The sequence below is a fragment of the Cyphomyrmex costatus genome, unplaced genomic scaffold, assembly GCF_001594065.2.
Source record: "Cyphomyrmex costatus isolate MS0001 unplaced genomic scaffold, Ccosl1.0 scaffold1124, whole genome shotgun sequence".
In the NCBI taxonomy this organism is placed as follows: Eukaryota; Metazoa; Arthropoda; class Insecta; order Hymenoptera; family Formicidae; genus Cyphomyrmex; species Cyphomyrmex costatus.
This window is the reverse complement of record NW_017275091.1, coordinates 4,977-19,988: the sequence shown is the minus strand read 5'-3', so window position 1 is coordinate 19,988 and position 15,012 is coordinate 4,977. Positions and strand designations below refer to the sequence as shown.

The window sequence follows — 15,012 nt, the reverse complement described above, 5'->3', positions numbered from 1 at the left end:
ATATTTTATTTACACGAGCATTAACATGTGTTGTACACTTCCGTTTTTTAAATTTATTAATTTTTATTTTGGCGCTAATGTCTGCAATTTACTCAATCGATGTATTAAACTTATGTACTCTAACATTAACATCAGAACTTGAATTTTCTTCTTAAGAGCATGTATAAAAGATAAATTAATTCCTGTGCATTTACGATGTTTCACAAGTGGAAATATTGACATCAATAATATTTTTTCACAAAGATTAAATAACATCAAACTTAATTACAGTCAAAAATTATTAAAACTTGAACTTAATGATGCATATTGTAAATTAAACCAAGTTAGATATAATTTGCATACTATTTACAGACAGATAGAAAGGATATTACCGTTGTCAGTTTTGAATAAATTTTTTAACTATCAGGAAAAAAAATTTAATAGAATGTGGATACTGGAACATGAGAAAGTTAATAAAAAAGTAATGACTTTAAAATCTAAATTCAAAAAAAGCATTAAAACAATAGATTACACTATCAAAATCAGCTATAATAAATCTAACGAGGATCTTAAAAACAACTTAATTTGTAGTTCTTTTAATTTTGTAGATAATAGCAATTTCATACATCAAAATATAACAACTAATAACAATATAGAAAAGGATTGTAATTCTGATCAGTTTTTTAACATAAAGATTGATCCTAATAATTTTGCTACTAATTATAATTTTAATGACGTTAATGACAATTGGATTATTAATACCACTAATGTTGATATTCCTGACTCTGTAAAATTAATATTACAATTAGGTCAAAAATTTAATTTACCGAATCATTTACATAACAAAGAAAAAACAATAACTGAATTTATTAAATGTATAGAAATGTATGTTACTAATCTAGACGACAGGAAAAAAAATGAATTTAGAACCAAAGCGATCACGATTTTAAACAATATCAATACTAATATTATTAATCATAAAGATCATTTAAATATGAAAGAAAAATTCAAAATAGTTAACAATTTCACAAAAGAGCATCCTGATCTTTTAATTACTAGAGCTGACAAAGGTAATACTACAGTCATTTTGGATTTAAAAAAATATTATGAAAAAATGAACAGAATACTCTCAGATTCTAGTACTTATATTCTAATTAATAAAGATCCGTTAAAACGAATGACTAATTGTATAAGAGAAATACTAAAATAAGATTCAGAGATAAAGGTTATATAGATCAACATACTGTGACCGTACTTTTGAGGAACGACACAACTTCGTCACTTCATCCGCTGCTCTTTTTACGCGATAGCTCAAAAGATGGACGCAATAATGTAATTAGCAAAAGTGCGGTTCTTCCTTAAATTTTATATGCTACGATATTCGAGCCGTACTAATTTTCGTTGGGCGCCAGGCACGAGAGAGCGTGCCACTCTTCGAACTAAATATTAAGATGTTACGCTCGGACAAAGAAATTACAGAGCAACGGAATTCGCGACGGACAGGCTCAGATAGCTCATCCAACGAAATTGGCAGAGGGGGTGGTTCGCGATGAGCGGGGAACAATGTCGGGGAACGAGGTAGAGGCAGACAGAAATAATCAGACAGCAATTAATATTAACAATGACAAAGAGTTTCCTATTTATTCAATACGCGTCGATACATGAGTTGACATAATCTACAGAATTCCGCGGTCGCGCGTCGACGACAAGTTTACTTTATTACAGAAGAGACGATATCAAGGTCGTCGTCGACGGTACTTAGAAATGTCCGACTCTCGGAACTTCCCGCAAACCGACAGCCTAATGCTGAGCGGTGACACGCGGCTCGACTCTAATTCTTAAACAAACCGGAATCTCAACAAGTAATACGAACGATATGACTTGGCAGTGACACGGGCGAGCGATAACGACAATCCTGAGTTCACGAACTCTTACGCTCGAGCGGATGGCACGCGCTCATCGACAGAAACAATAACGTTACTCTTTGCCGGTACGACATCGACCGAATCAAATCCGCGTAAATTCTCACACGCGATCCGCTCAAGACGCTCACAAAAGATTACGCGATCGGTGGCTTTACAATAAAACGAATAACGCTCGCCTCACCAAGATACTCCTCCTCAGCCGCTTCCTTCAAAGTCTGTACGAGAGCCGATAGCAGTGCTCATCTTCGACGAATATTCTCGAAATTCCTGACAAGTTATGGGCGAGATCCTGCGTCCTTACTCGAGGTCCGTCACTGCACAAGTGCCGATCGGAAGTTTCCGCGGATTCACGCAGGTCGTCAGGCCCTCTCTTATCGGCCTCTGCTTGCTCTAATTGGCTCGCCGCGACCGCGTGACCCCGCGACGAATCCCGCGGGTCCTTGCGTGTCGCGAATCCTTTTACGCTGTGGCGCGCTTTTCCAAAAGTCCGAAAATGCTTCCTTGTCGCTTGACGATCTTCCATCGATCGTTGTGGGACACGATGCTTCGGCGGATGTTCTGCCTTTGAGTCCGTTCCCAGCTGACGTCTCTCTCCGAGGCGTCTGCAATGAGGGTGCGATAATCCACCAAATAATAGCGACATTAATAACAAATATGAAATAATACGACCTGCGTGTGCCGCGCTTCTCGTGACTTCAGCCAAATTCTTCATACAGCAATCTCTTCCTCGTGGGAGGCGACGTCTTCTCTCTTCTAGTGATAGGTGAGGCGGCCGAACACAAGAATACAGCGTAGCCACCGGCTCTGATCGTGAATTACCGGCAAAATCCGAGCTCAGGATCGTCTTAATATTAACTAAAACTTAACTAAATAGCGACAAAAAGAAAAAAGAAAAATAATACAATAATCGCAAGAAAAAGAATAAAATTAAGTAATACAATAATCGCAAAAAAGAAATAATAATAATAAATAATGTCGCACATTCGCTTGTGCGCTCGCCCGCTGACCCTGAAGGACCCAGGACCTCGCATTATGCTGCTTTTCCGAGTGACTGACAAAATGTCACGTCACAATACATATAGAAGACTCTTAGTAACTGATGGAGTATTACCTAGATCCTACGGTCTTACTAAAATACATAAAATAGGCTTCCCTCTTAGAATTATTGTAAGTTGCATTAATAGTCCGTTGTATCCTGTTTCTAATTTTTTAAAAGAAATTATCGAGAAAAGCATTACTAACACACAAAAGGTTACACTAAAAATAGTTTTGATTTAGTTGAAAAACTAAATGGAAAAAAATTTGATTCTGATTATGATTTAGTTTCTTTTGATGTTGTGGCCATGTATACAAACATTCCAACCGAATTAATAATGCAAAGTATACATAGAAGATGGAATACCATCACAAAAAATACATCTATTTCCTTGGAAGAATTCCAAAAGGCTCTGAATCTTATTATTAATTCTACTTATTTTAAATTTAATAACAATTTTTATAAAAAACGTTGGTAAATCTTCGGAATAGGGGAAACAGCTCCAATCTTCTTGACCTTGACATATGTTGTCAAGGTCATGACCCTGAGTAACTTTGCCTTAACAACTAGCCGTCGCTCGCCCCTCGTTAAAAAGATATTAACAAAAAAAGTTTCAAAAATAACGTCCTATTTCTGCTATATATACAGTATTAAATACTATTCTACATAGGTTTTGACCTTCCACGCGAAGTAACTTTTACCCCCCCCCCTCCCCCTGCACAGGGGCACACGACTTCTACGATTGTACTGTTGCTATGATAGTACTGTCGGGGCAGACCTCTGACGACGGTGTGGGTGCAGGGGGGTGGCCGGAGGCCGAAGGTCGCCCCCTTCCACCCGCCCGTGTGTGTGTGTGTGTGTGTGTGTGTGTGTGTGTGTGTGTGTGTGTGTGTAAAACATCAAGTAATAGACTCATAACACAGCCCAACAAAATTTTGTTGACTTACAAGTAGAAGTCGATTCCGATAGGATTTTTTCCGCAGAATCCAAATATGCCTATAAAAATATTGAATTGGCTCTAGTTTTTAAACAATTGAAGATCAAAGGGGTCGAATCACACGATTTTGCTAAATTTTAAGCGTCTATCAAAAAGGAACGAGCAACAATAAAATTGTCTTCCCGTGACGAAAAGAAAGCTCGAGTATTGTTCTTTCAAGATACGGAACATGAAATTGAATGCAGTGAATTTTACACATGTGTTTTCGTGTGTATGTGTGCGTGTTCCTGCTATCGGCACTACGGAAGGCACGGACGTAGTAGACTTGTAATCCGTTCGGGGCACTGCATTAACGTGAATATTCTCCTCGCCTCTCACGTGTGTGTGTGTGTGTTTGTGTGTGTGCGCGCGCGTGCGTTCGTGCGCGTGCGTTTGTTGACACACACACACGCACGCACGCACGCACGCACACACACGCACACACACACACACACACACACTGACACGTACCCATGTGAGAGGCGAGGGGAGGACTCTCATTAGTCCAGCATCCCGAAAGGATCAGAAGTCATACTGCGTCCGTCTCGTTGGTAATGCCGTGACAGGTACACGCACACATTCACATGAAAACACGTGTTTAAAATTCACTGCATCTAATTTCGTGCTCCATATCTTGAAAGAACAATACTCGAGCTTTCTTTTCGTCACGGGAAGACAATTTTATTGTTGCTCGTTCCTTTTTGATAGACGCTCAAAATTTGGCAAAATCGTGTGATTCGACCCTTTTGATCTTCAGTTGTTTAAAAACTAGAGCCAATTCAATATTTTTATAGGCATATTTGGATTCTGCGGAAAAAATCCTATCGGAATCGACTTATACTTGTAAGTCAACGTGAAATTAGGGAAATTTTGTTGGGCTGTGTAATCGTTATATAACGAGTGGAATACACACACACACACACACACACACACACACACACACACACGGGCGGGTGCAAGGGGGTGGCCGGAGGCCGAAGCCCCCGCACCCACACCGTCGTCAGAGGTCTGCTCCGACAGTACTATCATAGCAACAGTACATTCGTAGAAGTCGTGTGCCCCTATGCAGGGGGTGGGGAAGAAGAGAGTGAGTTGTGATTCGCGTGAAAATTTTTTTAAGCTCATAACATTCCTAATGTACTATTTCACATGATTACATTGTTCATTTGTTTTGATGAGTTTCGCGCTTGTATTTACAAATTTTGACCGCACAGTTTTACTTAATTCTTCAAGTAGTAAGCATTTAGTTACTACTTCGAATTCTACGAAGTATATTGCTCTTCGCAATATATTTGTACAAGTGCTACTGTATATTGATTGCATTATGCATCTTCACGACTTTTTGCACTTAACATATAATTCGGACAGTTTGATTGAATATTTAATAAATAAAAAAGTAATTCGTGGAAGTATTCAATGTCCAAAATGTGAACGAATTTTATGATATCCAAATGATGTACGTAAAAATTTAATATTACACTGTAGTCACTGGTATTACAAAATTGTACGTGGAAGAAAACGGCAACGAAAAATGTGTAACTTCAAAATAAGTATATTACATAATACATGGTTTTCTAAAGCTCATTTGGATATAGTATCAATATGTCGATTTGTTGCTTATTTTGTAATAATTCCATTACCTCGACACTCATTCATGTGTAGTGCATTGAATCTTGGACACGAAATCGTCGTTGATTGGACAAATTTTTGTAGAGAGGTAAATTAATATTTATATAAGACGTTCATATTTGTATTATGTAAATGTATTTTTGTGCTATTTTCTTTTTAATAGTTGCTATGTGATTGGTTCAAGAAAAAGGAACAACAAATTGGGGGACCAAACAGAATTGTGGAAATAGATGAGGTGAAAATTGGGAAAAGAAAATTTAATAAAGGTCGCATTGTGAAAGGACAGTGGGTATTTGATGGTATTGAACGCGATACTAAAAATATTTTTATTGTACCTGTGGAAAATCGACGTTCTGAAACGTTAATACCACTAATTCGAAAGTACATCGCTGCAGGATCAATTATTCATAGTGATTGTTGGCGTGGATATGATGGCCTACGGAATGAAAACTATAATCACCGAGTGGTTAATCATTCCAAAAATTTTGTGGATCCAAATACAGGAACTCATACACAGAACATTGAGAGATTTCCCCTGGGATTTACGTGCTAATATTCCACGTTTTGGTACAAGAGAGTACAATTATGAACATTACATAGCTGAATTTTTGTTCAAAAGACTGTATACTTTTGACAAACGTATTGAACGATTTTTTGAAATAATGAGTAATTTGTATCCGTTAGAATCGTAACATAATTCTCCATAGATATTCAACGTTTATTTAACATTATTGTCATTTAGTAATGTTTTTTTTTATTATATACAGCAGTATAATGGTACGTTATTTTTTGAAACTTCTTTTGTTAATATCTTTTTAACGAAGGACGAGCGACAGCTAGTTGTTAAGGCAAAGTTACTCAGGGTCATGACCTTGACAACATATGTCAAGGTCAAGAAGATCGGAGCTGTTTCCCCTATTCCGAAGATTTACCATTAAAACAGGAAAAGATAAACTTAATAAGTTCGATAACACTAATGTCGTCTATAAGATTGATTGTAAGGATTGTGATATGACTTATGTCGGACAGACAAAAAGAAGGCTCAGAACTCGATTGAAAGAACATATCGATGATTTGAAGAAATCTAATAATAATTCTGTTGTAAGCAAACATCAATTAAATTGTAAACACGACATAGATTGGGATAACACTGCAATTTTGGATAGTGAACCTGTATATTTTAAGAGAACAATTTCTGAAATGATTCATATTAAGAATCAGATTAACTGTCTAAATTTGCAGAGTGACACTGAAAAATTACCACAATTGTATTTTTCTATCATAACAAACACACACCAAGACTCTAACACAAATTCTCAGTCTTAGTTTTTATTTTTATTATTTTTGTTAGTTTCAAGTTCATATACACATATAATTATGTCACTACATATCTGACTTTACTGTTGTAATGTTCGAATTTTTCTGACGCTCCACTTAAGATTTAACGATTGCTTTAAACGGAACATAGGTAATTTTAAATTATATTCTTTTATAACGAAAGCTTTCAATTCTTAATATTGTTATCTTAATTTAACTTTTAATTACACAGTCTGCTAACGATGTTTCGTCAAAAGAATTTGTACTAATATGAAAGAATTTGTACATGAAGACATGAGAGAAGGTTACCGTTGGATAATGTTGCTAAGAAGAAATTTATATTGTAGCGAGGCGAGTTAATGTAAGCGAATTATTATTAATGTGGCGTTTGATTTTATGTTATAGTAGTTTAATAGTATACTGAAGATGGTCACTTTGTGTTGATCGAAACGTTTATAGATTTATGTTTTTTGACAATAAATTAATGACTTTAATAAGTTATCACAAACGAGAATTTGTGCGTGGTTTTTTATGCTCATTTAATTGAAAATTTTTTATTTTGTGATTAGGTAATCGTTTTAATTTTGATAGGTTCAATTTTTGTAGTTTTCATTTACTTTTCGTGGTACATAACATAGAAAATAACATAATGTATGTGCACTTTGAACTGGCACATTTAGTAATATATCAGTTACTTTTCGTGGTCATATATTATATTAGATAATATCATTTAAAGTATTAAAGTTTAAATTATTATGTTACATTATTAGATAATCATTTTAATTTAGAAAGGTTCAAATTTTTGGGGATAATTTTCAAAGGTTGAAATTTATTGGGTTTTCTATTTGTTTAGAGTTAAAGGTCGTGCGCACGGCAGTGAGCACATGTTGTTGGTCGGTAACTCGACGACCGTTATGATCGATTAACCAAGTGATGCTCGGGAAGACCGAGCGAGGCGCTGAACACCTTGTTTCTTTGTCCACTCTTCTTCTTCGTGTGGTCGTTGCAGTCTTCAGCCATCTTGTGAAGACGCCGGCCGGCACTTCGTGTTCTTGTGATTTCTGTAGTGAGAAAAACGTTCTCGGGGGAACGTCGATTGATTGATAATCCGCGCGAGGAGCTTTAGCTCAACTGAGGCTAGTAGCCTGTGTACTGATAAAGTGAGGCAGTAGCCTAATCGCTATAATAGCGACCGAAATGTAGAGAAGATTCTCGAAGATCGAGAAGCGTACGTTCTACGAGGTAGACGTACAACGATCCCACAATGGTGGGAGTGAGCATTTGATCCTCCAGGTACCTGTGAGAATGACAAAGAAAGATGAACTCGAGTAAGTTCATGTAAGAAATCAAGGCTCAAACCGAGGTTACGATCCGTGGCAATTTCTGCGGATATTTTGGCGGCTGGAAGCCTTGTAAATTTGCTGATTATTTGTAAGTACTTTACTTTTCAGTTTTTATTCCACAGATTGTTATAGTTTCCTTCACTCCCGTCGTCGTGCTGTCTATCAAGGAGGATATTCAAGTCTTACTTACTAGCTTCCTGTGCCCATCTCTACGACATATATATAGATATTCCTTCCACGTAAAATAAACAGTTGAAAATCAGTTATTCGATAATCATATTCTTATTTTTTTTATAATTACATCCTTGTCATAAATAACGTTACATGGTAATAGTTTCTTTGTTTCTATCTAATCTTAATAATTCGTACTTGAATATAACTCTTTTGAAATTATTAGTTTTTATATTTGTTAAAAATTGGCATGAATTATCTATCGAACATTTTGGTCCTTCGAGCCGGATCCTTCTGATAGACTGCGCCACCGGCGGGGTGAGAGTGAGACACGATGAGAGTAAGTCACGTTGAAGGTCATATCGAACAGCAGCTCGCTCTTTCTTCTTTAATTGGTCATGCTTATGAAAGCTTGATAAAGTGCGGCGTAGAGAATGTCAACTCTCAGAGGGTTAACTTACGCCTTTCGGCTCTCAAGGAGAACTGGGATAAATTCCGCATAAATCATGAAGCGATTACGCTTTCGATTAAGCAATTGGAGGAGGAGGATGAGTTTGTTGTTCGGAATAGTGTGTATTTTTCAGATAATCTTTTTTCCAGCACTAATGAGAATTATTTAGAATCGGTCGAGCGTATGAGCTCTTTAATTGAATCACTTTCTGAACAGAGTAGCATGCCAGGGATGACTTCCGATACGACGTCCTCTCAAGTTTTAGCAACGTCGATGACGTCATCGAGTCTCCCTGCCGTGTTTCATCATTCTAGACTCCCTCGTTTACAATTACCGAAATTTAGCGGCACACCCTCAGAATGGTTGCCATTTAAAGATCTTTTTTGTTCCTTAATTATTGACAATCCCACTCTTTCGGCTGTAGAGAAATTGCAATATTTAAAGACAAGTCTTACCGGTTCTGCTGGCTACATGTTAACGAACACAGCCCTGACTGCAGACAATTTCTCGAAAGCATGGGACTCTCTAGTTTCCTTTTATGAAAATAAAAGACTTCTTGTCAACGCTGCTCTCAGTTCCCTTTTCACCCTTAAACGCATGACTAATCTGCTGCCGAACTTGAGAGATTATACACGACTGTAACTCAGATTTACAGAACTTTTGAAACTCTTGGACGACCTGTCAATTCGTGGGATGATGTCTTGATTTTCACAGTCACCCAACGACTCGATCCTGAATCTGTCAAGGTCTGGGAACAAACTATCGGTTCATCGAAAGAGCTTCCTACTTGGAATCAATTTTTGGAATTTCTGATTACACGACTAGTTACCTTACAAAATTATGAAAAGTCCAGAACAGGTAAGCCCTTTCAATCCATTCAGAATTCTCAAAGGCTTCATTTCCAGGGAAAGGTCCAAGATAGCGACTCTAAGGTGTGCCCTTTTTGTGAGGAAGCTCATTGGCCATATAACTGTCCGCTCTATAAGAACAAGCCATTATCTCAGCGGTTCGCACTCGTCAAAAGACATCGTCTTTGTTACAATTGTTTCGGACCACATCGAGCCGTGCAATGCCGGATGTCGGTCCATTGTAAAAAATGTGCTGGGAAGCATCACGTTTCCCTCCACCGTGGAAATTTTGAAGGTTCGAAAGCTACGGCTAAATCTTCCACTCCATCTGAAACGAACAAACCAGAGAATCTTCATGCAGAGGGTTCTACCGCATGTCAGGAGAAAAAGAAACCTTTTCAGGTATTTCATTCTCTCGAGTTAAATAAGCTTAATCAACACACTGTTTTATTAGCCACTGCGCTCGTTTCTATTCGGTCTTCTACCGGACACTGCTGTCAAGCTCGTGCTCTTATCGATCAAGGATCAGAGATATCCTTAATTACGGAACGTTTAGCACAACGATTACACTTACCTCAAATCAGATCAAATATTTCCTTAATCGGTGTTGGTGGGAAGAAATGTAATACTTCAAGGGGAATAGTACATTTTCAATTAAAGCCACATTTCGAATCGTCATTCGAATGCACCGTACCCGCTCATGTTTTACCACGATTAACTACTTCATTACCTTCCGCTTCTTCTAAGCAGGAATCATTGTTACATTTGAAAGATCTAATGGTGGCGGATCCTGAATGGTTTCAATCTCGTCAAATTGATCTCCTACTCGGGGCAGAAGTTTACTGTCAGATTCTCCAAGAAGGCATCATTAAGGGTCCTATCGGGTCTCCTAAGGCACAATTGACCGAGTTAGGGTGGATCATTTCGGGTCCTACGTACCCCAGAGTGTCCACTAATACTTCTTCCAGCTTTCATATATCCATTGACGATAATCTCTATCGTCTAATACATAAGTTCTGGGAGATAGACGAAGTCCCTTCAACTAACACCATTCTTTTTGCTGACGATCAAGCATGTGAAGATCATTTTGTTTTGACTCACTCTCGTCATAAGGATGGGAGATATGTAGTTCGATTACCCTTCAAAAGGTCAATGACTCACCTCGGCAATTCACGGCAAAGGGCCGTTCAAATTATGTTAAGACTTTCTCGTAAACTTTCTTTAGATTCTAGTTATTCAAAACTTTATACGGAGTTTCTAACCGAGTACGAGGAGCTGAATCACATGAGGTTAATTCCTCCACATTTACCGGAACCTCAGCATGTTTATTATCTACCGCATCACGGTGTGAAAAGAGAGCAAAGCCTCACCACTAAATTGCGTGTTGTATTTAATGGATCCAGCCCTTCGTCCTCGGGGTTTTCATTAAACGATTTATTGCATACTGGAGCGAAGCTTCAAATAGATTTATTCGACGTTCTTCTTTGGTTCCGTCAATTTCGCTATGTATTCTCCTCTGATATGGAAAAAATGTACCGTCAAATAGAGGTTCATCCCCACGATTGGGACTTTCAGAGAATTCTTTGGTGTGATCAATCACTCAATTTAAGAGCCTATCAACTCACTACTGTTACCTATGGCCTAGCATGCGCCCCCTTTCTCGCGTTACGTACCATCCAGCAATTGTTACTCGATGAAGGTTCCAAGTATCCTTTGGCGGCTTCGAGTCTGCAAAAAGGACGTTATGTGGACGATCTGTTTGGCGGAGCAGATAGTATAGAGCAAGCACAAGAAGTCGTCTCTCAATTAACACAATTGTGCATGGCGGGCGGATTTAAACTTAAGAAATGGTCTTCTAACCAATCCGAAATACTTGCCTCAATCCCCAAGGAAGAACAGATCTCATGTTTAACCGTAGGTTTCGACAATGAAGCAATTATTCAGACTCTTGGGTTGCAATGGCTACCATCTAGCGATCTGTTTCAATTCACTTTTAATTATGACATTAACCCTTAATGGTCTAACGTGGGTCGTTCAAGTCCCCTAAAAGGTACACTCTTCACCTTTAATTTCCACTTTGATTTATGTCGATAGCTTCATTTGGATTGAAGTTATGATTTTTTAAGTGATCGAGTGATTTTACACGCGGTACCACCATTTTTAATACAAAATTATATACAAAAATAATTATTTTCGACATACAAATTTTTTTTTCTTGAAATTGAAGAATTAATGAAGGTCCATGAATTTTTGCAGATTTTTTAAAGCCCTTTAACATGTCTAAAAAACGCCGAGACACGAATGGCCCACGTTAGACCATTAAAGGTGCCGAAAAAACGTTAGACTAGTAAGGGTTAACTTTGACGTCACCAAACGCAAGGTTCTATCGGTTATTGCGAAACTTTTCGATCCATTAGGCTTTCTGTCACCCATTATTGTCACAGCAAAAATCTTTATACAAGAACTTTGGTCGATAAAAATCGGCTGGGATGACCCCTTGCCATCCCATCTTGTAGATCAATGGCATAAGTTTTTAGATGCTCTTCGTGAGATATCTAACATTACCGTCCCTAGGTGGATCGGAATTTCCAGTCAGAGCGTAGTCGAAGTTCATGGGTTCTCAGACGCTTCCCAAAAACCATGGCTGCCGTTGTTTATCTTCGAGTCATTGATTCGACAGGAGTTACCTCTGTCCATTTTGTTGCTTCCAAGACCAAGGTTGCCCCGTTAAAGCGTATGACAATTCCAAAGCTTGAATTGTCTGGGGCTGTCTTACTCACTAAGTTAGTTTCCCACACTTTGTCTGTTATTCAGTTAGCAAACGTACCTGTTATTCTTTGGACTGATTCCGCAATTACTCATGTTTGGCTCAATAATCATCCATCGAAGTGGAAAGAATTCGTTCAGAATAGGGTCAGTTTCATTCAAGAAACTTTGCCTCAAGCTGAATGGAAATTTGTACCCGGCCATCATAATCCTTCAGATATCGCCACACGAGGTGCTACGCCCTCTCAGCTTTCCAACCACACAGAATGGTGGCACGGGCCTCAATGGTTATCTCAAGATAGATCGTCTTGGCCACAACCGGTTACACCACAATGCCCTGCGGACAACTTTGAAGAACAGCCTTCAATTGTCCACGTAGTTACCGCTAATCCAAAGACAGAATGGAATCTTATCTCTCGATACTCTAGTTTAAATAAGCTTTACCGTATTACTGTCCTATGTCAGAGAGCTGTGAGTAGATTCCGCCGTGTTCCTTTGACCTCTCTCTCTACGTCTTTAACGACCGTTGAACTGAATAAAGCAAAATTGTTTTGGGTGCATGTCACGCAACAATTATTCTTTCCTGAAGAAATTAACTATCTGACTAAGGGATTACCGATCTCTCGATCAAGCCCCCTCATTCGCCTGACACCATTTCTAGACGCATCAGGTTTACTCCGAGTAGGAGGTCGTTTACAAAACTCTCTCCTAAGCGAGGATGAAAAACACCCTTTGATTTTACCTCGTAAATCAACTTTGACAATGCTTATTATAGCTGACGCGCATCAGCGAGCATTACACGGAGGTACTCAAGTTACCTTAGCTACTATCCGTACTGAGTACTGGATAGTTGGTGGGCGAATCCCAGTTCGATCGTGGATCTTAAAATGTCTTAAATGCACCCGCTTCCGTAGGCAGCGGGCTCAGCAATTGATGGGACAACTTCCCTCCAAGCGTATTACCCCTTCTCGCCCTTTTACTCACGCCGGTATTGACTATGCAGGCCCTTTTGGTATAAAGACTTGGAAAGGAAAAAACGCCCGCACTTATAAGTCCTATGTTGTTCTATTTGTGTGTTTTGCTACCTCCGCCGTTCATTTGGAATTAGTCACTGACTATTCTTCTAACGCCTTTATAGCCGCATATAAACGATTTGTCGCAAGGCGTGGAATTTGTACTACTTTAACCAGTGATTGTGGCACCACTCTCAAAGGAGCAGATTCAGAATTACAACGGCTTTTTTCGCAAGCTCAAAAAATCATCCAAATTGGCTAATCTGTTAGCCAACAATGGTACTCAATGGCATTTCAATCCCCCTTCCGCACCTCATTTTGGAGGCAAGTGGGAAGCAGGGGTTAAATCCATGAAACATCATCTCATACGGGTAGTCGGTACTGCCACGTTTACTTACGAAGAGATGAGCACTCTCTTAGCTCAAATCGAAGCTGTGATGAACTCACGGCCACTGTGTCCATTGAGTGAGGACCCTGACGATCTTAGCGTTCTAACCCCAGGCCATTTCCTCATGGGGTGTGCCCCATTAACTGTCCCAGAACCGTCTCTCGAGTTAGTTAAGACCTCTAGGCTGTCACGATGGCAGCTTATTCAAAAGACTTTTGAATCATTCTGGACCAGGTGGTCTCAAGAGTGCCTACAGAGGTATTATTCTTGCTATAAATGGAATCGAGTCATGCCATCACTCCAAGTTGGAACCATAGTTCTAGTCATTGATGAACGCTATCCACCGGCTAAGTGGCCCTTGGGGCGAATCCTTGCTACCCATCCTGGGCAGGATGGCCATACCAGAGTAGTTACTGTTAAAACTCAAACGTCAGTCTTGAAACGGCCAGTAGTCAAACTCTGCCCATTGCCTGTTATGCACGACTCCTCGCAAGTTGTTCATTAATTGCATATAATGAAGGCGGGCGGAATGTTTAGAGTTAAAGGTCGTGCGCACGGCAGTGAGCACATGTTGTTGGTCGGTAACTCGACGACCGTTATGATCGATTAACCAAGTGATGCTCGGGAAGACCGAGCGAAGCGCTGAACGCCTTGTTTCTTTGTCCACGCTTCTTCTTCGTGTCGTCGTTGCAGTCTTCAGCCATCTTGTGAAGACGCCGGCCGGCACTTCGTGTTCTTGTGATTTCTGTAGTGAGAAAAACGTTCTCGGGGGAACGTCGATTGATTGATAATCCCCGCGAGGAGCTTTAGCTCAAGTGAGGCTAGTAGCCTGTGTACTGATAAAGTGAGGCAGTAGCCTAATCGCTATAATAGCGACCGAAATGTAGAGAAGATTCTCGAAGATCGAGAAGCGTACGTTCTACGAGGTAGACGTACAACGATCCCACAATGGTGGGAGTGAGCATTTGATCCTCCAGGTACCTGTGAGAATGACAAAAAAAGATGAACTCGAGTAAGTTCATGTAAGAAATCAAGGCTCAAACCGAGGTTACGATCCGTGGCAATTTCTGCGGATATTTTGGCGGCTGGAAGCCTTGTAAATTTGCTGATTATTTGTAAGTACTTTACTTTTCAGTTTTTATTCCACAGATTGTTATAGTTTCCTTCACT

General features: G+C 39.2%; 1 protein-coding gene across 1 annotated transcript; it reads left to right on the top strand.

Annotated features, from left to right (window-relative positions):
- The first annotated feature begins 8,710 nt into the window (after window positions 1-8,710).
- Window positions 8,711-11,691, top strand: LOC108777081 (uncharacterized). Its single transcript, XM_018543881.1, has 2 exons — window positions 8,711-8,928; window positions 9,483-11,691. Exons 1-2 carry the CDS (start codon window positions 8,711-8,713, stop codon window positions 11,689-11,691), a joined length of 2,427 nt encoding a protein of 808 aa, XP_018399383.1.
- Window positions 11,692-15,012: the final 3,321 nt, after the last annotated feature.

Bases quoted from the DNA above. Each gene is read 5' to 3' on its own strand.
- LOC108777081 (XM_018543881.1), top strand. From the start codon at position 8,711: ATGAGAGTAAGTCACGTTGAAGGTCATATCGAACAGCAGCTCGCTCTT. The intron at 8,929-9,482 runs GTTTGTTGTTCG...TCAGATTTACAG, and splicing joins CAATTGGAGGAGGAGGATGA to AACTTTTGAAACTCTTGGAC.